Source organism: Asterias rubens, chromosome 21 (genome assembly GCF_902459465.1).
Source record: "Asterias rubens chromosome 21, eAstRub1.3, whole genome shotgun sequence".
NCBI lineage: Eukaryota > Metazoa > Echinodermata > Asteroidea > Forcipulatida > Asteriidae > Asterias > Asterias rubens.
The window spans coordinates 3,802,218-3,826,358 of record NC_047082.1 but is presented as its reverse complement, the minus strand read 5'-3'; the positions used below and the strand labels follow the sequence as shown (position 1 = coordinate 3,826,358).

Genomic DNA, 24,141 nt, shown 5'->3' with positions numbered 1-24,141 from the left:
ATTGAAGTGACGTAGTTTTTGAGAAAGAAGTAATTTTCCATGAATTTGATTTCGAGACCTCAAGTTTAGAATTTGAGGTCTCGAAATCATGCATCTGAAAGCACACAACTTCGTGTGACAAGGGTGTTTTTTCATTCAAAGTTATCGCGCAACTCCGACGACCAATCGAGCTCAAATTTTCACAAGTTTGTTATTTTATGCGTTTGTTGAGATACACCAAGTGAGAAGACTGGTCTTTGACATTTACCAATAATGTCCATTGTCTTTAAAAGATATCTTTCAAAGGGTGCAAGAACGACAACTGAGCATCACCTGATGCGGTCCAGTAGGGCTTTAAACACGTTGCCAGGGATACGCTGGTGTTGGTGGATCAGCTCTTCAATCGCATTTTGAGTCTGATAATCATAAAAAGAGAAAAGCGACATCTATTACATAACATCACAATTAAAATTAAGAAGGCGCCATTCCATCAAGATCATAGCGCACGTGAAAGCAATTAACATGGAAAAAGGTGAATCTTTAGAACTTTACGAAATGTAGTAATAAATTCTTAAATAGCGCATTTCACAATAACCGCATTTCTCAATGCGCTTTACATTAGTGCCCTGGTCATTGGGCCAATAACAATCCTTTTATCTTTCTCAGCTCCCTGGGTGGTACAACCCAGGCAACCGTAGTGCTCCAAAAGCTTTTTCATACACAGTACCAACCTCTGCCCTCACAGCTACCCTTTATACCCCTGGGTGTTGAGAAGCAATTGTAGTTAAGTATCTAGCTCAAGAAAACGACCGGGTTTTGAACCAACACTCCTATGACTTAACCACCAGAACTTGAATTCGATGCTCTTAACCACTCAGCCATGACAACCTATACGAAATGTTCATAGCGCTGCCGTGGAGTGTCATGGCCGAGTGGTTAAGAGCATCGAGTACTAGTTCTGGTGCTAAGTCACTAGAGTGTGGGTTCGAATCCCGGTCGTGACACTTGTGTCCTTGAGCAAGATACTTTACTATAATTGCTTCTCTTCACCCAGGGGTATAAATGGGTACCTGCGAGGGTAGAGGTTGATATTGTGAATTAAAAAGCATTTGGAGCAATGTAAACTGTTGCCCAGGTTGTATACTCCCAAGGGAGCTGAGAAACATTAAAAAAGGGATGTTATTGGCCCCATGACCAGGGCACTATGTAAAGCGCATTGATACGGTTATTGTGAAATGCGCTATATAAGAATTGTTATTATTATTATTATTATTATTATTATTATTATTATTATTATTATTATTATTGTTATTATTATTATTATTATTATTATTATTATTATTATTATTATTATTATTATTATTATTATTATTATTATTAAATGGTCTCTGAAATACAATGCGTGTTTATAGTATTGGCTAAACAATGTAAGACATACCTTGTTTGCAAGCTGGGCTGCTGTTAAAGTGGAGTCATAAGGTAAAGGCTTTCCAATAAAAGTCCTGCAAAACAAAAGAAAGGAATGGAATTTCATCTTCCAAAGGGCAAGGCTATTTTCATTTTCCGAAGGCGGTTTGCTTGAAAAATCATAAAGTCTATATGGGAAACTTTTATAGGGGCATGAAGGCCAAGACCAGGGGCAACAGAGGACATGGCCTCCTTGGCCTGCTTGTTATTCCAGGCCTGGCAAAGTCTTAGGGAAACCTTTGATGGGGCACCAAGGCCAAGACCAGGGGCAACAGAGGTCATGGCCTCCTTGGCCTGCTTGTAATTCCAGGCCTGGAAAGTCTTAAGGGAAACCTTTGATGGGGCACCAAGGCCCAGACCAGGGCAACAGAGGTCATGGCCTCCTTGGCCTGCTTGTTATTCCAGGCCTGGAAAGTCTTAAGGGAAACTTTTGATGGGGCACCAAGGCCAAGACCAGGGGCAACAGAGGTCATGGCCTCCTTGGCCTGCTTGTTATTCCAGGCCTGGAAAGTCTTAGGGGAAACCTTTGATGGGGCACCAAGGCCCAGACCAGGGCAACAGAGGTCATGTCCTCCCAGCCCTCCATGAAATTCCAGGCCTGCTTAATGACACAAATGCTATATTTTAGTGCTACTCAGTCAATGGTTACGAAAGAAAAAAGAATTAGCTGGTTGCAATCAGCCCCAGTGTTGTTTGACTTATTTTAATTTCTTTTAGGGTTGAACAAAGAATTGACAAGAGTGGGATTTGAACCAACGACCTCCAGATTACCGAGCCTGTGCTCTACCAACTGAGCTATCTAGCCCTATGTTGGCAGTGTCACTGTTTTGTCAATATCTTTGTTCGGGGGTGCCACTCAGAAGCCATACAACCGTTAACTGCCATGTAGCCAGGGATCACACCCAAATTACCATACAACCTGGGAAGCGGCAGCCAGGGGATCACCTTAAGGGGATGCGGCTTTTTTTTGAGATATCAATATAAACCACAAGGGAAACTGACTGGGTAAACTTACTTTAATTTGACTGGAAATCCTCCATATATAGGCACTAGAGGAAGACGTGTCTTTTCATAAAGCTGAAGAAGGTTATTCCTTCCCCAAGATGGTGTTCGAAAAGCCTCTCTGCAGTTCTTGGTAAATACTGGAATAATTGGCTGAAAAACAAAGACAAATTGTACCGTCAAATTACAAGGGGAGCAGATCAACAAAATTATTTATATTATGTTTAATTATAGGGCCATTATTGCTGATGTGCAAGCTTCAGACATGACGCCAGGTTTCCAAAGTGTTTGTGTTGTCAGGCCATGCAAAAAGTTGAATGGCCTTTTGAATGTGTTCTTTCTCTGTGACATTTGATACTCCTTATTATTAGCTGTGTCTCAGATCAATGCACAGTGGACAAAATGGTTTATTCTAGGGGAAATCTGTGCTGGGCAGCAGAACTATTTTGCTCAAGAGTGCTGAGAAAAATTGTGTGAGTCATGGTTTGATTTCACAAAGAGTTAGGATTAGTTCCAACTTAGGACTAGTCCTAGGAGATATTAAAAACTTAAGGCTAGTCTCAAGTTAGGAAAAGTAACTCGTACTAACTTGAGAAAAGACTAGTCTTTACTCTTTGTGAAATCCACTCCTGGGCAAGCCCACCCGGCACTACCTACCGTGGCTACAACACTAATCCCAGACCTAATTTGGTGTAACACATTTTTACAGGTTGGTTGTAAAGGAACAATCCTATGTATGAATTTTTTTTTTTTACCAAACACCGATGTGTGTTAGCACTGTATACTCAGTACTTTCCCGAGTCCTGTGAAAAAATATCACAGGCATATTACTCGGGTGGGATTCGAACCCACGACCCTTGCAATTCTAGAGCAGTGTCTTACCAACTAGACTACCGAGATTGCCCGGTAGCTAGAGGCAGTTTGAATCCTATGTTTTGGCAGCAGGTACCGCAACGATATAACTGCCCTAGAATTGCAAGGGTTGTGGGTTTGAATCCCGCCCGAGTAATATGCCTGTGAAATTTTTTCACAAGACTCAAGGAAAGTAAGGGAAAAAAAATAGTCTTTATCACTGATGCAAATTTATACTGACCACTTTAGCTTCTAGAGCACATTTAGCAAAGCCGCAGCGTTTTCCCCATATAATATGATAATGTTCATCTCCAAACAGCGCTTCTCGGACACCACCTGGGGCTATTGCTAGAATATGCCCCTCGCCAAGAAGTTTTACACATTCTGGTACTGACCCAACAGTTGCCTGGAATACCTTCAATAGAATCTTGAAACCTGACAATAAAATAAAATCATCAGTTCAGTGAGTCGCTATTGTGAGTCAAAGTGTTGTCCAGAAGCGCCGGCTTTGTCAGCGATTTCGCCAGCAACTTTGCCCGCTACTCAGTCGTTTGCTGCTGGCTACTTTTCTTTCTTTTTTTCTTGTTTCTCGACCCCCTCCCCCCCCCCCTCAGTTTTTTTTGGCTAAAGTACTGTCAAACTGGAAAACTTTTAACATAAAAACCTTTCTACATGTACCATAGAACTCAGTTTCCAATCCTGCGCCCTGCTGTACTCTCTACATGCATGCATGAGGGCCAGTTTATAGTCGATCGCGCGTTGGTGGAACAAGGAGCATGTTGCTGGTGAATCTTAGACCTGCAGCCGATTTCACGAAACGCTAGGATAAATCCTATCTCGAGTTGGGACGAGTAACTCGTCCCAACTTAGGAACAATCTTAAGATCTGCATGCTACAGTACAGGGTTGGGACTCGTCCTAAGTATTAAGATTCATCCTAAAAAAGTTAGGAAGAGTTTGGTGAAATCGACGGCTGGTCTTGTAGTACGGGGAGTCAACAGATTGAGCCAGAAATTTCTCATACATGTATCGCACCACTGACCATCTAGAATCTAATGTTTTTTTTTCGACAAAATACATGAGAAGAGAATGAACAATGAGCTAACATACCTGGAACTCCGAATAGGAATTTATCCACCACTAATTGCATGACACGATTCTTATAAATCAGTACTTTAGCCATAATGTAGTAGAAATCTAAAGGAATTGCTCCATGGTAATAAATAAGGACTGCCGCTCCTTCGCTCGGTATATTCTCCAATCCCTCAATTTCATAACCTGTAAAAACACAGAAAGACAATTGTAGCTACCAAGAGCTTTCGATAAAACAAACGAGGGGAGAAAGAACAATGAACTCTTAACGTAGGTTCTTATAACTATAAAGGAATTGCTCTGTGGTAATAAACAAGCACTGCGGCTCCTTCGCTCGGAATATTCTCCAATCCCTTGATTTCATATCCTGTAAAATCATAAACATGACAGTCAGAATATTCAATTTGGTTTAGCAATGTATACTCAGTGCTTACCCGCGTTCTGTGAAAATAATCACAGGCATATTACTCATTTGGGATTAGAACCCACGACCTTTGCACTTCTAAAGCAGTATCATACCAACTAGACAACTGAGATTGCCCGTTGGCTAGAGGCAGTTCGAATCCCATAATGTTAGCAGCAGGTATCGCAACAGTTTAAAAGATGTTGAATTTGCATCGGCGGTAAAGAATATAAATTTGTTATTTTTTGTCACAGAACTCAGGAAAGTACATGAACTTAGTACATTGCTAACACACATTGGTGTAAGGGTAAAACCAAATTCATATTATTTATTCTCGTTACGAATGGAAATAGTTCCCAGAGCGGAGAATAGACTTATGATTTTGGACTGGTTACAGCGCCCTAAAGAACAAATTATTTTCTTATGTCACCTTTTAGGCCGAGGTTCGTCATAAAACACATGGAATGGAATGATTGGTCACTAGAGCACGTCTATCCCACCTTGGAGCCTGCGAGTGACCAGAAGAGGGACCTATTCCTTGGCATTTGTCCTCTGGAGATAGGTCCCTCTTCCAGTCCCTATCGGGGGAATAGACTTGCTCTAGGGTGTCGTGGCCGAGCGGATAAGAGCACCGAATTCAAGCTCTGGTGCTTCTGTTCAGCAGAGCGTGGGTTCGGATCCCGGTCGTGACACTTGTGTCCCTGAGCAAGACACTTAACTATAATTGCTTCTCTCCACCCATGGGTAAATGCGTACCTATGAGGGCAGAGAGTGGTTCTTGTGATTGGTTTAGCCGAGTAGCGCATATTAATGTACACAGGCTGCATACTCCCCGCCAGGGAGCTGAGGCCCAATGACCAGGGGTAATTGTGAAACGCTTTATTGGGACGCCCTCCAGGTGTGAAAAGAGCAATATCAAAACGGGTTATTATTATTATTATTAATAAAGACCTCATTGCCAGTCCATGTGTATACCATGAAGCTTACTTACCATGCCATATATTGCCTTGTACTTCCCAGAATGTAGCAATCATCATGCGTGCCCAGTCCCACATACCACTGCTATAATAAGCATCAGCTAAGCGGTGGCGCGCCTTGTAAATATGTAGGAATAAAATGGACGCATACATCACTATCACAATCCCAATAGGTAGCACAAATGCCATGACGAGTGGCATAAACAACCATAGTAGCCATGATAAGAGGTGGTAGTCCAGGCTATCTAGACTCTGCTCAAGCCACTCTGGTAGCTGTAGCCCAAGGTTGACTGCAAGCCACTGGAGCAAGTGCTCAAAGTAACGAATGAGCATCACTGTTGTTCATGCAAAATCACCCAAATGACGCTTGAAGTGGAGACTACAGCGACTGATTGCCTGTGAAACATTAGATAAAAAACATTTATCAACAATAATAACAGTGAAAATCTATTCACACAAATTTTATAAGGCCGAGTAAAGAAATAAACATGTTTAGCATCCGGGTTTCTCAAAAAAAGAAAGGAGGAGGGGCTTTTTATTTTTCATTATTTATTTCAAGATGGCCGCCATTCTTTGTTAAAATGTCAAATATCCATTGTTTTTTCTACTGCTGAAACACACAAAACATTAATGAAACATTTTGGTCAAGGCATTCAGACAAGTCATTCAGATTGTTTTTGCTGAGATCATTTTAAATAACCCTTTTTCAAAAAAAAAAAAAACATGTTTCTTTTTTTACTTTTTTAACCAATCATGTATGTATGTATCATGTTCAAGTTCTGATACTTATCGGAGTGTGGGTTTAGTTCCTGGTCAGGACACACAACCATAAGTCCTTAAGAAAGGCACTTAACTTTTATAACCATAACTGCTTCTCTTTACACAGGTGTAGTATAAATCATCTCAAGCCTCTAACTCTAGTCTACCTACGTATATGAGTATGAGAATACCTAGCCCTTGTTGAATATAGAACAACTAGAACTGTACTCCGTAAAATAAATTGACAATCTGTAGCCATTTTAACCAAATACGACCGCAGATCATAAAAAAAAAGGAGTAGTGGGTCGAGTAGTGAACGAACCTCACCATACATCATGTTCTATTAGGACTAGGTCTGCCCATGAGGATGCGTGTGTGTAGGTATACTTTTATTTTATTAGGAAAAGTTTCCATATATCCTGCTATCACTTTTTCACTCATTTGAGAAAATTAAACACTATTTTATGTTACAATGAACAAAAAAGTGGTGGCACTGCTCTCTGCTGCATGACTGCTAATGACAGTATACGGACACTTTTCAAAAGGAAATTCAGTCACTGCCTGTGAACATTGACGGTGAACGTATTCATTATTTATTGAATAATTGTTACTTCGGAAATCTTTGACTTTGTTATTAATAAATAGTAAGGCCATTTGTAAAGCGCCTAATCAATGCACAGGGGGGCCAAAAGCCTCTATTAATATTAGTGCATAAAGAGAACACACAAACAGTGTAATCAAAAAAGTGCTAAGTCAAGACAGAATGGCGAATAAAGCAATGATCCCAGAGCAAGGAAATGGATGTGAGCAGCTGGCTGCTGCGTAACTTGTCAATGTCAGCAATGTCATGTCTGATGTTGTGTAAGAAAATGATATTTATTTAAATCATTATCAAGAAAAACTTAGAATAATCCCTTAAAAAACAGTTGTAATCATTTTGTGTGGGCTGTGGCTGGCTTTGAGGTGACTTTCTTTTTTGAACTTACCAACAATGTTGTCAGCGCAGAGTGAGCCCAGTTGTGTGAAAACCAAAGTGGTGAAAACACAGATTTCTACGGACGACAAAATTTCTTGACACACCGTTAACATTGCAGTGCGCCCTCTGTTGGTGACTAATGTCACCGCTATTTTTGGCCCTTTTCGAAAACCCGAAAAGCGCATTTCTTTATAATTTAAACACCGACCCATTTTCCTTTTTAATCTGGAAATACTGAAATATAATTTATATCATAGGTATTCCATGACAAACAGGGGAAGTGGCAATGATAAAACCATATAAAAACATTTATTTGCCAAACAAAACCCCCCAAAATATGCCAAACCATGGAGGAAGGAAACGATTGAGGCATGAAATAGCGCGATGAGGTCGATCAACCTTGAAAACGAGGTTGTATAAATACAGCAAACAGTTTTCATTTAGCATAACACCCTGACGTACAAAGTACACAATGCTAATAATATGAGCCTGTAATTCTTTCTCCACCGAAGCGAACCAGACTTTAATTGATCTGTCAGTTTTGTGGGAGCCCTCGATGAAACATGCTTGTTTAGTGTTACCAAGACGCGCTCAATAAATGTCAACATCGCTGCACAAAAGCAAAGCAGTCTAGGTATTATTTCGAGATGATTATTGTTCCGAGAAGTGTATTATGCTGATATTGATTGTTTCGTTGCAGCGGCCCATGACTTGGGGGCTGTGTGGGTTTGCTATGGTGTGACAACCTTCCCCCCTCTCTTGCTCGACTCTGCTGAGTGCCCCCGTGCTAGAGCTGCGGGGCAAGCCAGCTGACCGGGTTAGTTTAGTGCACTGTTCAAGTCCAACGTACTTGACCCAGCTTGCGCAAAAACATATTCAATTCCGCGAACAAATCTTCGGTCCTGTTGGTTAGACAAGTTTAAAACGTACTGCCCAGCCGAGGAACTAAAAACTAACAGCATTGTCTGTATTTCAGGTGTAGAAATGCATTAATTTAGTCAAAAACAAAGTAAACTTCGTCGTACTTAATGAAAAGGAAAGTTCTGAAGCATATTGACACAAGGATTTGAACCAAGAAGGAAGACTGAAGAGTAAAGACATGTCAAGTCAATGTATGGTGACTGGTGAGTAGAGAATACCCCTTTACTTTGAATGTCTTTTTGCTACCACTTTCTTTTTGATTCAATTTTACTAAAGCCTTTTAAAGGAATATCTCATTTGTATAGGATAACTTTCCGTATGGCGCCACCACTTTTTCACTCATTTTTACAAAAAGGGATATATCAATCAGGTAATAATATTAATAGGTAATTTGTATTACTAATAAAAATATTATTTGAATTTCGGAAAAATGTCCGTATGGCGCCACCACTTTTTCATTCGATATGAAATAATATAGTATCTAATTTACCTCAATGAGATATCCCTTTTTGTAAAAAATGAGTGAAAAAGTGGTGGCGCCATACGGAAAGTTATCCTTATAATGCAATAACTTAAATAAGAAGTGGCAGCAGCATACACTACAGAAATTTTTCCGTCATTATTTATATGTGCTTATTAAAGACACTTAACACTATTGGTAATTGTCAACTTTAGACCAGTCTTCTCACTTGGTGTATCTCAAGTTCAACAAATGCATAAAATAACAAACCTGTGAAAATTTGAACTCAATCGGTCGCCTAAGTTGCGAGATAATAATGAAAGAAAAAACACCCTTGTCACATGAAGTTGTGTGCTTTCAGATGCTTGATTTCGAGACCTCAAATTCTTTAAAATCTGAGGTCTCGAAATCAACTTCGTGGAAAATTACTTCATTCACGTAAACTATGTTACTTCACAGATGGAGCTGTTTCTCACAATGTTATATACTATCAACCTCTCCCCGTTACTTGTAACCAAGAAAGGTTTTATGATGATAATTATTTTGAGTAATTACCAATAGTGTCCACTGCCTTTAAGGTCAGGTTGGGTTAATTGCCAATATTTGTTTCAAGTCAAATGAGCGTGCCTCGTTCTTCAGGTTTTTAAAGTTTTAAGACACCGGAATAAGAAAAAGAACTTAATAATAATAACAGTTAGGAAGAATAGATGCACCAGTCGTCACAAAAAAATGTTGTAATGATTTTTGCTGATGTTTCAACTTTCATCATACCATGCGATGCGGTCATCCTTAGTCCAAGTTACTGGACCTATATTCCTCCATACAATCACAGAAAACTTGACATGATGGCTTCAGTCAGTCGTCAACTGCGATCCAGTTTTGGCTATTAAAGTGGTCTTGATATTTTTACTGCACAAATCGCCTTAGATGTGGCTGTCGAAATGGCCGGTAATTCTAGCCCCTCCTGTGTGGCCAAACTCTCTCCGAATCTTTTTCGGCCACAGAGGTGGGGCTAGTACCTACCTTAAAGTTTTGCAGGTTTTGTGGAGAAATAATTGCAGTAGATTTATTAATAAATTTATTACTAGCCCACATTTTGTTTTCTTGGAATGCTGCAATCAAAATTAGAACTCCAAAGAACGGACAGCACAATTTATTGACTTTGAAAACCTGTTGAATGCATGCACTCAACGAACATATGAGTATGTAACCCTGGGAGCTACATGGGCACAGCAGAATACTGTACCGTATACACTAAATAAATTGAAGAAAGTACTTTCTTGAACTCATAAAATAACACTTCTTTATTCATCAGCCTTTCAAATTTGTTTACATTCTTCTACCTTTCTCAACATGGCGCCCAGTATCCCAGTCGTCGCATGAGGGCACTGTAACAGTTTTCATGAACACAACAGCATACTAGCCACAAAAGGACGTTTATTAATAACGGAGTAAAACTACCCCCCTGCAACTTTTCATTGTTTCTGCACACTAAAAAATCAAGTCTGAAAGCAAAGCTGGTTGGGTTGCAATCAAGCCATTGGAATTCCATCTTTGTGTTTGCAGAATTCATGCAGGGCCTGATACTTCATGGGGGCAACAGAGGTGATTGTCCCCTTGCCCCCTGGTCATTGCCTTGGTGCCCTCAAAAGGTTCCAATAGAAATTTGCAATTTCTTCATAGGGTGCCCTATACCAAGGAGAAAGTGCAAGCCTGATACTCCATGAAGGCAACAGAGCTATTGCCCCCTTGCCCCTTGGTCATTGCCTTGGTGCCCTTGAAATATTCCAGTAGAAATGTGCAGTTTCTCCTTCACAAAGGAGAAAATGCCTCGGCGCCCTTGCCCTTTAAAAACTGAAGCATTACAGGCCTGTTCATGAGGAAGTTGCAGCCTTGGGAATGAAACAAATCGAGCATAAATGCTGGTAACTCCAGTTGACATGGCAACAGTCAAACAAACAGTATTTTTAGAAGGTTGGAGTGGTGCCTAATTATAGCTCGTTATAGACCATTCATTAGCGACCAGGTACTAGTGAAGTTGGGAAATAGTTTTATGGTTGGGCTTGATTGGCCATGCATCAGCATGACGCCCATAAACAGTGATACCGGATAAGTTGCTAGGGGTTGCAGAACAATAGTCTGCAAATTAAAGAACTTGGGTTTTTGCAACTAATAACCCAAACTGTCTTTTTAAATTGTGAGTTAATTTTGTAATGTGAGTTGTTTTGACACAACAAGAAAACTGTCAAGGCTGCAATGCAAGGCATTCTGCCAGACTAATCCAAAGAAAGATGTTTTGTAAGATGTCAGACTTTTATGTAAATTCAGTCTTTTCAAACTCATTTTTAAAATTAATTTCATAAAAAAAGCTAATGACCAAAAAGTGTTCTATAATTGAATCAAAGACCTCTTCAGTATACTTTTTTAAAACTCACATGAGGTACAAATATGCAGTTATTTAAAGCCATTGGACACTTTCGGTAAAACAGAGTCGGGAGAAAATAACGGGAAACCCCACCCTTGTTTCCCAACGTTTAGCCGTGTCATGACATGTGTTTAAAATAAATCCGTAATTCTCGCTATCGAGAATTGATATTGTTTTAATGTTTTCCCAAAAAGTAAAGCATTTCATGGAAAAATATTTCAAGATAAGTCTTTCACCATTACTTTCTGTAAACCCTGTAAATTATTTGTAAATCTGTGAACTTTTATTTTTTTTTCTGTACCGAAAGTGTATAATGGCTTTAAGAAAAACAATTTCATTTATTTTGTTTGGCCTTGCTCAAATTCTCTTTGGTACCCATGGCAATATTTAGGACCCAAAAGGCAATATCGAGATGTTCAATTAACTCTAAATTATTTCTAAAATCGTTCTGCTTTGCAGTAATTCCAGTTACTTGGTAACCTGAATTAAGACAAAGTGATCTGAAGGGCAGTTGTCCCTATACTTCAACAAAGGGTAAAATTAAACTTGACGTAAACGTTGGTTTGCTGGGTGTGAGAGTTGCTCTAAATTTATTTGACCATGAATGAAACTCAGCCCCATTCACACTGGCCAATTCCCTGGGGATATCCAAAAAAGGAACAATGGCTGGCCCTTTCACACCTAATAGTGGCTTTATGTACTTGTATAGTGCGCATATCCGTCGCTCATCAGAAAAGCTTATAAATCTATAGACCACTTTTGAAGGGCTGGCCTGGAATTTCATTTTGGAAAGGGCAAGGCGTTTTAATTTTACAAAGGGCAATCTTTAAGGGAAACTTTTAAAGGGGCACCGAGACCAAGACCAGGGGCAATGGAGGCTGTGACCTCCGTGTTATTCAAGGCCTGGGCTGATGGGCCTGGAATTTCATCTTTGAGAGGGCAAGGCCATTTTTATTCTTTAAAGGGCAATGCTTCCATTGGAAAATCTTTAAATCTACGGGAAACTTTTAAAGGGCCACCCAGGTCAAGACCAGGGGCAAATGAGAACTTGGCAATGCAGGGGTTTCCCTTAACTTTTTTTTCACTGCATGGATGCGTGGACCATGCATGGACGTTCCACCAGTGGGCGACTGGGTGTATACTATGTACTCGGCACCATGGAGTTTCTGCATCGTGTTTTCAATGACTGTACGTGTATTCCGAACGCCAGCAATTCAGCTTCGGTCACAGCCAAATTAAATCTAGCAAATACCAAGTCTTGTCAAACTTACTATTTAAAAAGCTTTAGTTAAAGTATTCTTTTGGATTTTGCCCCTGTACATCATTCATATATGAAAAGGAACAATTATTTGACTTGCCCGGCAAGGCTAGTGAGAAAGCCGGGCTAGTAAGTAAGGGTTTTCACTCGCCCGCTGCTATTTTCACTTGATTTGGCGACCGCTAATTTCGAAACCTGCAGTGTCAACCAACCTCCCCCCCCCCCATTTTCTCTTAAGAGGTTTTAAGGACTTTGTACTCAATTGAGTCAATACCAAGCAAAAATATGTTAAATGCTTTCATGTTTATTTTGGTTATGTCCATATGCCTGCAGTGGACTAGCTTCTGAACAATTGTATGTGTTTATTACTGTGACAACAGTTTCAATCACACTCAATTGAGAATGATAACAATAACATACTTTAGTGCTATCTACTCCAGCTGGATGCATTATGACAATTTGGCGCCGATTATTTCATATAAACATTATTGAAAGGGGATCCTGTTGCTACAGCAACCTTTGAATGTCCAGAAATATTTGAACAGTGTGTGTGTGTGTGTTATTGCTGTGGTGGTGTATTGTAGCGCTTCGTCGCAGCAGTGACATTGAATGGTGTTGTGGAATACTCGAGGTGTTTTTGATTGCTTAGGTAGCTCTAGGGTATGGTGAGTTAATCAGAAATCAGAAGTCAAAACTTGTTGCTTTATTACAGCCAAGGTATTCTTCCTACTTAAAGGCAGTGGACACTATTGGAACCCTCAAAAGAATTGTTAGCATAAAACCTTACTTGGTAATGAGTAATGGGAGCTGTTGACAGTGTAACATTGTGAGAAACGGCTCCCTCTGAAGTTAATGTATTTTTTGAGAAATTTATAAGTAATTATCCACACATTTTATTTCAAGACCTCAGAATTAGATTTTTAGATCTCATAATCAAGCATCTGAAAGCACACAACTCGGTGTGACAAGGGTGACTTTGACGACCAATTGAGCTCAAATTTTCACATGTTTGTTATTTTATGCATATGTTGAGATACACCAACTGAGAAGACTTAGTCTTTGACAATTACCAATAGTGTCCAGTGTCTCTAAGTCTGATTTCCGATTTTGATTTGCCCTTGGAAACAAATTTGATTTTTGTTGTTGATTAAACAGCCTGAGATAGTTATTACAATGGAGACCAATGCTTTTCCAAGGACTAATGCCTTGCCTGTTCATAAAAATATAAATCTCATATTTGATCTGGAATAATCATGGCATTTGTTGGTGCTTTCTAGCGTGCACTTTAATGTTCGGTCTGGTATGCTTCGTTTGAAAGGGCAAGGGCACCAAGGCATTTTCTTCTTGGTAAAGGGCACCCTATGAGGAAATAGTAAATTTCTTTTGGAGCATATCAAGGGCACCAAGGCAATTGCCTAAGGGCGTCGAGGCAATTACCTTCGTTGCCTCTGTGAATTATCGTAAGACCAGTACATGTAGCATACGTACTACATTAGGCTTGGAACTTGTATGCTTCGACACTGGTCGCGACTTATTTTTAGTTCTCAAGACGCATTGTGGCATATTGTTTGCTGCAGAAGCAATATATAGTAAAATTCTAGCTTACGGGATTGCAAAGGATTGTGTCACTGGTTTCTGATTGTGTTTTGTAAGTACATTATGTTGTCGTGAATAATTGTCAGCGACACACCTGGTTCATCATGAAGGAAGTCTATATTTTTTGGAGAATATTTTTGTAGTAGTCCTGGCGGCACAACAAACCGAGTAGTTGAAAAAATCAGTCGCGACTCAACTGAGCAGTCAATTGTCGCGACTTTGACACTAGTCGCATTAGTCGCCCAGGCTTACTTCTTCAGGATACAACATTATTATTTTTATTATATATTTTTTTCAGATCAACAAGACTACTATAAACCTAATGTCTAACCCCAGTGGAGCAGACTAGCAATTTAGCTTACCATTTATAACCAGTAATTACAATATCTATTTTTTACCTATGTGTAGAGTACTTGCTGGTTTGTAATCTGTCTTTAAAGTCACTGGACACTAACTGGTAATTACTCAAAATATTTTTTAGCATAAAAACTTACTTTGTAACAAGTAATGGGGAGAGGTTGATGGTATTAAACATTGTGAGGAATGGCTCCCTCTGAAGTGACATAGTTTTCGAGTAATTTTCCATGAATTTTATACTGCATGACATTTTTTTAAAGCAATTTTTCGACTTTAAGCAGCTCCATGAATTTGAAATTGGGCCTTCTACTTCATGGAGGCATCAAAAGGTGATTGCCTCCATGCCCCCTGGTCACTTCCTTGGTGCCCTTGAAAGGCTGTACAGTAGAAATTTACAATTCCCTCTTACCAAGGAGAAAATGCCTTGGTGCCCTTGCCCTTTCAAAAACTAAGCATACGTACTGTATACATATAATGTACCAAAGGCAGAAAGGTAAAACCTGTGATACATGTATTTTATAATTTTTATAATTTTAAAGGGAAACTCCATTCATTCAAATATATTTTGTAAATACTAATTATAAGGTGTCTTTCTAAGGACATGTTACTTTATTCAGTCTGACACTTGTTTTTAAGACACTGGACACTATTGGTAAGTGCCAAAGACCAGTCTTCTCAATTGGTGTATCTCAACATACATAAAATAACAAACCTGTGAAAATATGAGTTCAATTGGTCGTCAAAGTTGCCAGATAATAATGAAAGAAAAAAAACACCCTTGTCACATGAAGTTGTGTGCTTTCAGATGCTTGATTTTGAGACCTCAAATTCTAAATTTGAGGTCTCAAAATCAAATTCGTGGAAAATTGCTTCTTTCTCAAAAAATACATTACTTCAGAGGGAGGTGTATCTCACAATGTTTTATACTATCAGCCTCTCCCCATTACTCGTAATCAAGAAAGCTTTTATGATAATAATTGTTTGAGTAATTACATTACCAACAGTGTCCACTGCCTTTAAAGGGTCTATGTACTTTTTGGGGGACAAAAAACACAATGTCCATAGATTTACCTTAAACTTACACAGTTTGAAGATGATGATAGTAGAAAGTAGTGTCCACTGCCTTTAACCACTCATTTTATTTACAATTACATAAGGTACCCGAGAATTAGAACAAATAACTTTAGGCTATAAGCTTGGGCGATATCGATTTATTTTATTCACGATATATCGCCGACAATATATCGCGATATTCGATATAATCGCGATTAATGAAATTTGACATCATCAGTCTTAAAACTCCAAGTGAAAGTTGTAGAAGAGACAGTCCTAGCATAAGAGAGGTGTTCTAATGACCTATTCTTCTGGTTTTACTCCAAACCTTTGGGGTGCAAGATGTCTCAGCTAGCAAATACATCGCGATATTTAATCGATATATCGATATATCGCGATTATCGCGATATTTCGATTAAAACCAAATCCATCCGATATCGAAAATATCGTGATATCGCCCAAGCTTATTAGGCTACCATGTAGTTATTGCACTCAACTCATTACGCATAATTATGTATCTCTCATATGTTATAATGACCACCATATCGGCGCTGTTGTTAATGTCTTCCGACCTGTACAATGTGTAAATAGGTCGTAAATAATAAATGGGTAATCCGGAATAGCTTTTGTGAAAGTTTTATGAATGCTATAAAAACTATACCCTGTAACCATGGTGATAAATGATCATGTGTTAAATTAGAAGTCACCATTCATCTGTTTGCCATAAAAGGCACTGGACACTGTTTGTAATTACTCAAAATAATTGTCAGCATAAGAACTTACTTGGTAACGAGCAATGGAGAGCTGTTGGTAGTACAAAACATAGTGTGAAACGGTTGCCTCTGCAGTAAGGTAGTTTTTGAAAAAGAGGTAAATTCTCACTCAAATATTTAAAGACTTTAGCCTTTTATTAAGCATCTGGAAGCTCACAAATTTGTGCAAGCTTGAGTGTTTTTTCTTTCAGGATTCTCTTACAACTTTGATGACCAATTGACTAAAAATTTTCACAGGTTTGTTATTTTATGCATATATATACATGTATGTTGGGATACACCAAGTGAGAACACTGGTCTTTGACAATTACCAAAGTTGTCCAAGGCCTTTAAAGGGAAGGTACACCTTTGGTAATTGTCAAAGACCAGTCTTCTCACTTGGTGTATCCCATCATAACCATAATATAACAAGCCTGTGGAAATTTGGGCTCAATTGGTCATCAAAGTTGCGAGGAAATAATGAAACAGAAAACGTCCTTGTTGGACGGATTTGTGTGCTTCCAGAAAGGAAGTTATTTCAGAGGGAGTCATTTTTCACAATGTTTCATATTATCAACAGCCACTGTCGTTACCAAGTCAGTTTTTAAGTTAATATTTGTTTTTAATTAACTACCAAACGTGCACCTTCCGTTTAGGTAGGTGTTTCACCAAATTGTATTGTTTAACTACAGCACCCCAGCCAGAAATATTTTATGGGTAGCTTTCTACCATTCATGCCATTACAGTATGTTCTTTAAATGTTAAACGGTGTACATTTAATGCAAATTTATGTTTTGTGCCGTACAAAAAGTACCCAAACCCTTTAAAGACAATGGGGTGGATTTCACAAAGAGTTAGGACTGGTCTTATCTCAAGTTAGGACCAGTAACTCGTCCTAACTTAGGACTATCCATGCAATTTGTGTATCTCCTAGGACTCGTCCTAAGCTGTGAAATCGACCCCCGGACACATTTGGTAATTGTCTTTTCACTTGGTGTATCTCAACATAAAACAAAATTTAAAATTTGAACTCAATAGGTCATCGCAGTTGGAGAGAATAATGGAAGAAAAAAACACCATTTCGCACAAGTTGTGTGCTTAAGATGCCTTGAATTTGAGAACTCAGCTGAGGTCTCAAATTCAATTCAAATATTTAACTTAGTAATTACTTTTTTTCTCCCCAAAACTCAATACTTCAAAGGGAGCAGTTTCTCACAACGTTACACTATCAACAGCTCTCCATTGCTTGTTACCAAGTAAATTGTTATGCTAACAATTATTTTGAGTAATTTCCAACAGTGTCCAGTGCCTTTAAAGCTACATGTATGTAAGGCCATAGAGAAGCGCTATCATGCCTCTCTGTGATGCCAACTGTATGGTATATCACACCCATTGATCATTGGCATACATGTAGTTGAGTTGTAAGATGTTAGCTAGTGTGTGAGTAGCCATCGATAATGTGACCATGGAACAGGTCTACTGTACCATGATGATCACGTTTATTCAGCCGACGGGCTATCGTGGGATTTGTTTATTTAACCTCTCATCTTTAGGCATTAGATGTACTTTCTTTGATACTTAATTTAATTTGTTTTCTCCAATTCTCCTGTTTTTTTTCCCTGCAGACTCTCTCTTGCTACCTGAGCTGTGAGTCTTATCTACCAGAGAGGATGTGTTTACCCGTTTCCATGGTAACAGTCTCCAAGCAAAGCACGAGTCGGTGTTGAAGAGAGTCACTGTCATAAACCCAAGCAGCATGTTCACCCAGACAGTGTACAAAAGATCATCAATGCGGTGTGCATTGGGATAGAAAGAGACCACGCAACTGGTAGTCAGGCATCTAATGCAAGTTTAATGACCCACAACGTTACTACTGGATTTCTGCTGGCGTTGTGATCTGCCGTGATAAGTGCTGCGATGTGATTGGTCGGAATGGATCATGAATATTCAGTTTTATTTTATAATTGAGCTGGCTCCTGCTTTTGGCTGGAGGTAGTGAGACCATTCAGCGAGCAGAATGCCGAAGAAGATGGAGCCAGGCTCTAAAAGAGTCTATACAAGCCTGGCCGACCGGGTAAACGGCAAGACTAAAGTTGTAACCTTCTACAAGAGTGGCGATAAAAACTTCAAAGGCATTCGGATGCCCATCCGCAAATCGCATAGGTTTGAAACTCTCTTATGCGACTTAGACAGAGTCAGTAACTTTCCGTTTGGCGTTCGCCGAATCGTCACACCCTCCGCTACGCACGATGTTACTCAACTCAATGATTTCGAGGACGGTAAAATGTACGTTATGGCGCCGTCCAAGAAGAAACTTCAACCGTTGGATCTGACGAGCATTCAGAATAAGCCTCCATGGTCGTTACCTAAAAATAGGACGGACAGTACTGAGTCAGACCTGCCCTCGCCACGCAAAACACGCGCCAACTTTTCAGATGGTGCGTCGCGAGAATCAGATCCCAGATTGCGCACAGTAAAGAAGGTCATGGTCATGAGGAATGGTGATCCACAAACTAAACATATGATGCTGTTAAATCGGAACAAGATTCCATCATTTGAGGCCTTCTTAACGGATATCGGGGAAAGCTTCCAGTTACCGGCGCAAAAGCTCTATTCTTCAGACGGTCAAAAGGTAAGAGAAGCTTCGTAAAGACAAGAACAAAAATTGCTTTTACATAGAAGTGTCCTATTAATTTTGGTTTTACCCATGAACACCGATGTGTTAGCACTGTATAGGCCTACTGGGTACTTTTCTCAAGCTCTGTGAAAAAAAATCACAGGCGTTTGTTTTTAAAATGTCTGTTCCCTAACTCTCATACTGCCAATGGATTTCCTGTTATTTACAGGCTCTGCTTTAAAGACAGTGGACACTATTGGTTATTGTCAAAGACCAGTCCTCTCACTTGGTGTATCTCAACATATGCATAAAATAACAAACCTGTGAAAATTTGAGCTCGATTGGTCATCGAAGTTGTCACACGTAGTTGTGGGCTTTCAGATGCTTGATTTCGAGACCTCAAATTCTAAACTTGAGGTCTCAAAATCAAATACGTGGAAAATTACTTCTTTCTCAAAAACTACGTCACTTCAGAGGGAGCTGTTCTCACAGTGTTTTATACTATCAACCTCTCCCCATTACTCATTACCAAGAAAGGTTTTATGCTAATAATTATTTTGAGTAATTTACCAATAGTGTCCACTGCCTTTAAATAACTCCCAAGTATTATTATTTTTTCTCTAAAATTTTTTTGCAAGTCTCACTTTTTCTTCTACTGTAAGATCCTCGTTGAAAATCTTGAGTTAAAGATGAAAGTTTTAACCACAGCTTTAGAGAGCACTGGTGCCAACAGGTACAGCAATGGGGAGACTGGAAAAATCTTAATGTTTTGTAGAAATTATAAACAGTAATTGGCGTTGTAGGTCGAATGGATATAATAAAGAAAAAACTACTTTTTCGAGACCTGATAAATTTTGTGTACACTTTCGCCCACCAAAACGAAAAACACACTTGGATACCAACCACCCTTGTGTGCTAATACCCAAATTTTGAACCACCGCTAGTGACAGGAAAGTTGCAAAAAATGTAAAAGTATGCTATGATATTTCCATGTAAACACCACAAACGGTAAATAAAAACGTGTATATTCACAATTCTTGTCTCCAATGATTCAACTTTACACGAAGGCAACGGTGCAGAGTGGCGGTACCACACCTTTGTACAAAGAGATCTAATTGCTCTCACTAATCGACCGTCCTGCAGGAGGTCTCCTATCTTTTTCCACTGGTCAGACAGGCGCATTGTCAGGGTATTCTTTTGTTACTCTGCGGTTTGGCGGGCCGTTCGAGCTCCTTCTCTTCCTTCCTCCATGGTCTTACCAACTAGAGTGCTATTTCCAATCCTCTAGTTTTCAAGAAAGAAAGTAAACCAAGAATAACCTAAAGTATTCCCTATTATATAACACCCAAGCCGATCCTTGCCATTTGATTGGAGGATTGTCCGTCACGTGATAGCAAATAAAAGTACCATTGCACGCTGAGTCACTCACCGTGCTTTTTCGCTCCATCCGAAAAGTACCATTGCACGCTGCCAGCGTGCAATGGTACTTTTCGGATGGAACGAAAAAGCTGAGTAAAAACATCACTGCGTGCGCGTCTTTGTAACGCAGCAGTGTTACTGCAAGGACTAATATTAGTAAAATTACTAATACTACTAGCATTCGGATTATACAATCAAAAATTGTAGGCCTACGCTTTGTTTGTTTTGAAAGTTGTGTCTTTCAATCAAAATGACAAAGATCTACTTGGATGTTATATAAAACAAATAATGAATGTTTTTCATTCGTGCAATGGTGCGAATATGTTCATTCGTTGAAAGCTGGAATGTTCCATTCAACTCGGCTCCGCCTCGTTGAATAGAACATTCCATCTTTCAACTCATGAACATATTCGCACCATTGCACTCAAATAAACATTCATTATGTGTATATTATCTGGATTAGTGCTTGGAGTTGAAAAAACAAGTTAAGTAATTCCAATCATCTAGTTTTCAAGAAAGAACAACAATTCACAGGACTCGGGGGGAAAAGTACCGAGTATACAGTGCTAACACACATCTGTGTATGTGTTAAAATTAAAATTAGTATTCTTTATCCCTGATCGTATTTAACATCTAATATCAAAATAACCTATTCAGTGGAGTTGGAAAAACAAGTTTAGAGGAGTTCTGTTCCAATCCTCTGGATTTGTAAACCATAGGTCTATAACCAACCTGTTTAGTGTTATCTACAGGTACATTGTAGATTAGTACTTGCAGTTGAAAAATAAGTTTACACCAATTTGCAGTTGAAAAATAAGTTTATACCAATTTTCAAAAAAGAAAGTTAAAGGCACTGGACACTATTGGTAACTGCCATGGGCGTGGGCGAGTAATAGTGGCTTCTTACAGGCCTTGAATTACACGCAGGGCACGAAGGCCATGGCCTTCCTTGCCCCTTGTTGACCTTGGTGCCCTTCAAAAGTTTCCCATTGACTTTTAGATTTTCCAATGGAAGTTAGTGCCCTTCGCAAAATGAAATTGGCCTTGCCCCTTCAACATGTTCAAAAATGAAGTTCCTGGGCCCAATTTCATAGAGCTGCTTAAGCAAAAAATTTTGCCTAAGCAAAAAAATCTTTGCTTTGTAAAAGCAGATAAGCGGCTAAGACTTCACTCAATAGGAGACTTTCCAACGCTAGGCGGCAGCAGACATACCGGGTAAATTTCCATTGTTTACGTAGTTCTGAACATGCGCATAATTCTGAGAACAATGGATTTACCCGGTAAGTCTGCTGCCCTCTATCGTCCCAGAAAGTCTCCCATTGTTATGCTAAGTAAACAACTGCTAAATATTAGTCACAAGCAATGTACATGGCATGAAATTTTTGCCAGTAACATGTGTAAAATAAGCAAGCTATTTTCGTGCTTAAGCAAGTTTTTTGCTTAAGCAGCTCTATGAAATTGGGCCCAGGTCTGTTTTTATATAGCGCGCAACCCGTCACTCTGTTACGCTCAAGGCGCTTTAACATACAATATTTTTACAATATAGCTTACACTCGTAGTCATGGCACTCAAATCAACAATAACAAAAAACTGTTGAGGAACATGCTCAGTGAAAAGAGACCGCATCAGCTGCAGTTTCATATTGGGCACGGTTGAATTGATTACACGAGACTGCATCACCTTGGTGTATAGCTTTGGTGTCGTACAGTAGCCTTATTGTCCTTGCCCTTGGCGATACGAGTCTGGTCTATGTGAGAACACATACATGTAGATGTTCACCTCCCCCCCCCTCTCCCCAGAATGAATAATTAAAAGCACTTGACACTTTTGGTAATTAAAATTTTATGCAAAAGAACTTGGCAACAAGCAACAGAGAACTGTTGATAGTATAAAAAATGGTGAGAAACGGCTCTCTCTGATGTAACATAGTAGTTATAAAGGTAGTTTCTCACTCAAATATTTGAATCTGATAAATGATTTCAGGCCTGAAGCCTTTTTAGCCACCTGTTTTTTTTTCCTTTTTCATACTCTCTTGCATCTTCAATGACCAAATGAGTGCACATTTTCACAGGTTGTTATTTTATGCATGACTAACTGAGAATACTGCCGTCGATTTCACAAAACTCTTCCTAACTTAAGACTCATCTTAGGACTTAGGACGAGTCCCAACCCTGCACTGTAGCATGCAGACCTTAAGATTAATCCTTAATTAGGACGAGCTACTCGTCCTAACTCGAGATAAGACGAGTCCTAAGTCTTTGTGAAATCGAGGGCAGGTCTTTGAGAGTTACCAAATGTGCCCAGTGAAGGCTTATTATACTCCCAGATAATAAATAGCACAGATGACCTGTTTCAAGCAAAGTATTTAATCAGAAGACACAGAACTATCATTGCTGAATGGTGGTCATTTTCTTTTTTAAGAGTCAAACGAAAAGGTTCCAATCCTCTAGTTTTCAAGAAACATATCATAAAGGGAGGGTACATCGTTGGTTATTGGAAGAGTACATCATTCCAATCCTCTAGTTTTCAAGAAACACATCATAAAGGGAGGGTACATCGTTGGTTATTGGAAGAGTACATTCATTCCAATCCTCTAGTTTTCAAGAAACACATCATAAAGGGAGGGTACATCGTTGGTTATTGGAAGAGTACATCATTCCAATCCTCTAGTTTCAAGAAACTCATCATAAAGGGATGGTACAGCATTGGTTATTGGGAGAGTACGTTAATTTCAATCCTCTAGGTTTCAAGAAACATATTTTAAGGGATGGTTCATCGTTGGTTATTGGAATAGTACATTTGTTCCAACCCTATAGATTTCATGAAATAAATAATCCCATAGAAGTACCATAGGAAAACCTTTCAGAAAAATAACCCCCTCATGTGACTCTTGCAATTGTAAAGGAAATAGAAATTGTAATTTTTATACATGGTAACTACATCCCTCGTGTACACTCACTATGTTTTCAATCGAACAATTGTAATATAGCATTGTGACGCTATTGTTTTGTCACCATGGTAACAGGCACGGCTTAATGCATCCTGCCAAATGCATTAATAGCCATTGTGTCGTATATAAGCTATCACAATCCATATTTGCTTATGAGTGAGAACATACTGGCGCTTTACAAGGCACAGTGGTATATTCTTAAGCCACGTTTTAACGCGGTTTAGTGTGTGAGGAGGAATGCCAAGTAGAATCAACGACTTAAGTCAAACCGCAGACAGCATGTCGACTTCGCTCCCCTCCGTCTTCCCCAAAAGACAGAATGCGACTAAAAAAACGGGGAAGAGTGAAACTACAAACCCAAGCAAGAGAAAATACCAGGACGGGAAAGCGGGTAAAGCCGTCGTCGAGAAGAGCAACGGAAGAGTGAAAACATCCCAGGAGCAGCTTGGAGATGTTGAGGAGGACAAAGGGACGAGGAAGAATCAACGATGCGGGAAGCATCCTTCGGCAGCATCCGAGAAACAGGAGAAGTCCCTCTCGCCGAGCGAGAGATCTGCCAAAGGAGATAAAACCATCACTAAGATTGTTATCATGAGGAACGGAGATCCGTTCACTAAACGTGTCATGCTCATCAATAAAAACAACCTGCAGTCGTTTGAATCATTGCTTCAAGACATCGGAGAGTGTTTTCAACTTAGAGCCAAGCGATTGTTTACAGAGAAAGGTTGCAAGGTTAGTGTCTTAGCCCTTCTTGTTTTTAAATGCTTGAGCAAAACTAGCTCCTCGATATGATTCCACTATTGGTATAACAAATAAAAAAAACCTGT

General features: G+C 39.4%; 2 protein-coding genes across 2 annotated transcripts in view; one reads left to right on the top strand and one right to left on the bottom strand.

Moving 5' to 3' along the window:
• Positions 1-212: 212 nt before the first annotated feature.
• LOC117304572 (transmembrane protein 68-like) lies at positions 213-7,584 on the bottom strand. Its single transcript, XM_033789097.1, has 7 exons — positions 7,517-7,584; positions 5,786-6,167; positions 4,410-4,577; positions 3,542-3,735; positions 2,462-2,601; positions 1,418-1,481; positions 213-395 (listed from the first exon to the last, which is right to left on the bottom strand). Exons 2-7 carry the CDS (start codon positions 6,102-6,104, stop codon positions 309-311), a joined length of 972 nt encoding a protein of 323 aa, XP_033644988.1. The 5' UTR covers positions 6,105-6,167; positions 7,517-7,584; the 3' UTR covers positions 213-308.
• Positions 7,585-8,063: 479 nt separating this feature from the next.
• The window catches only part of LOC117304750, a 143,951-nt gene continuing 127,873 nt past the window's right edge, over positions 8,064-24,141 (top strand). The window contains exons 1-2 of the mRNA XM_033789353.1: positions 8,064-8,630; positions 17,954-18,960. Of these exons, the coding sequence (XP_033645244.1) occupies positions 18,346-18,960 (615 nt within the window). The 5' untranslated portion in view covers positions 8,064-8,630; positions 17,954-18,345. The remainder of the gene's footprint in view (positions 8,631-17,953; positions 18,961-24,141) is intronic.

Excerpts from the sequence above, each read along its gene's own strand:
- LOC117304572 (XM_033789097.1), bottom strand. The coding sequence starts at position 6,104 with ATGCTCATTCGTTACTTTGAGCACTTGCTCCAGTGGCTTGCAGTCAAC. Across the intron at positions 2,602-3,541 it reads GTGCTCTAGAAGCTAAAGTG|CCAATTATTCCAGTATTTAC; the intron begins GTCAGTATAAAT and ends TTTGTTTTTCAG. Across the intron at positions 396-1,417 it reads CAGCCCAGCTTGCAAACAAG|ACTCAAAATGCGATTGAAGA; the intron begins GTATGTCTTACA and ends TATGATTATCAG.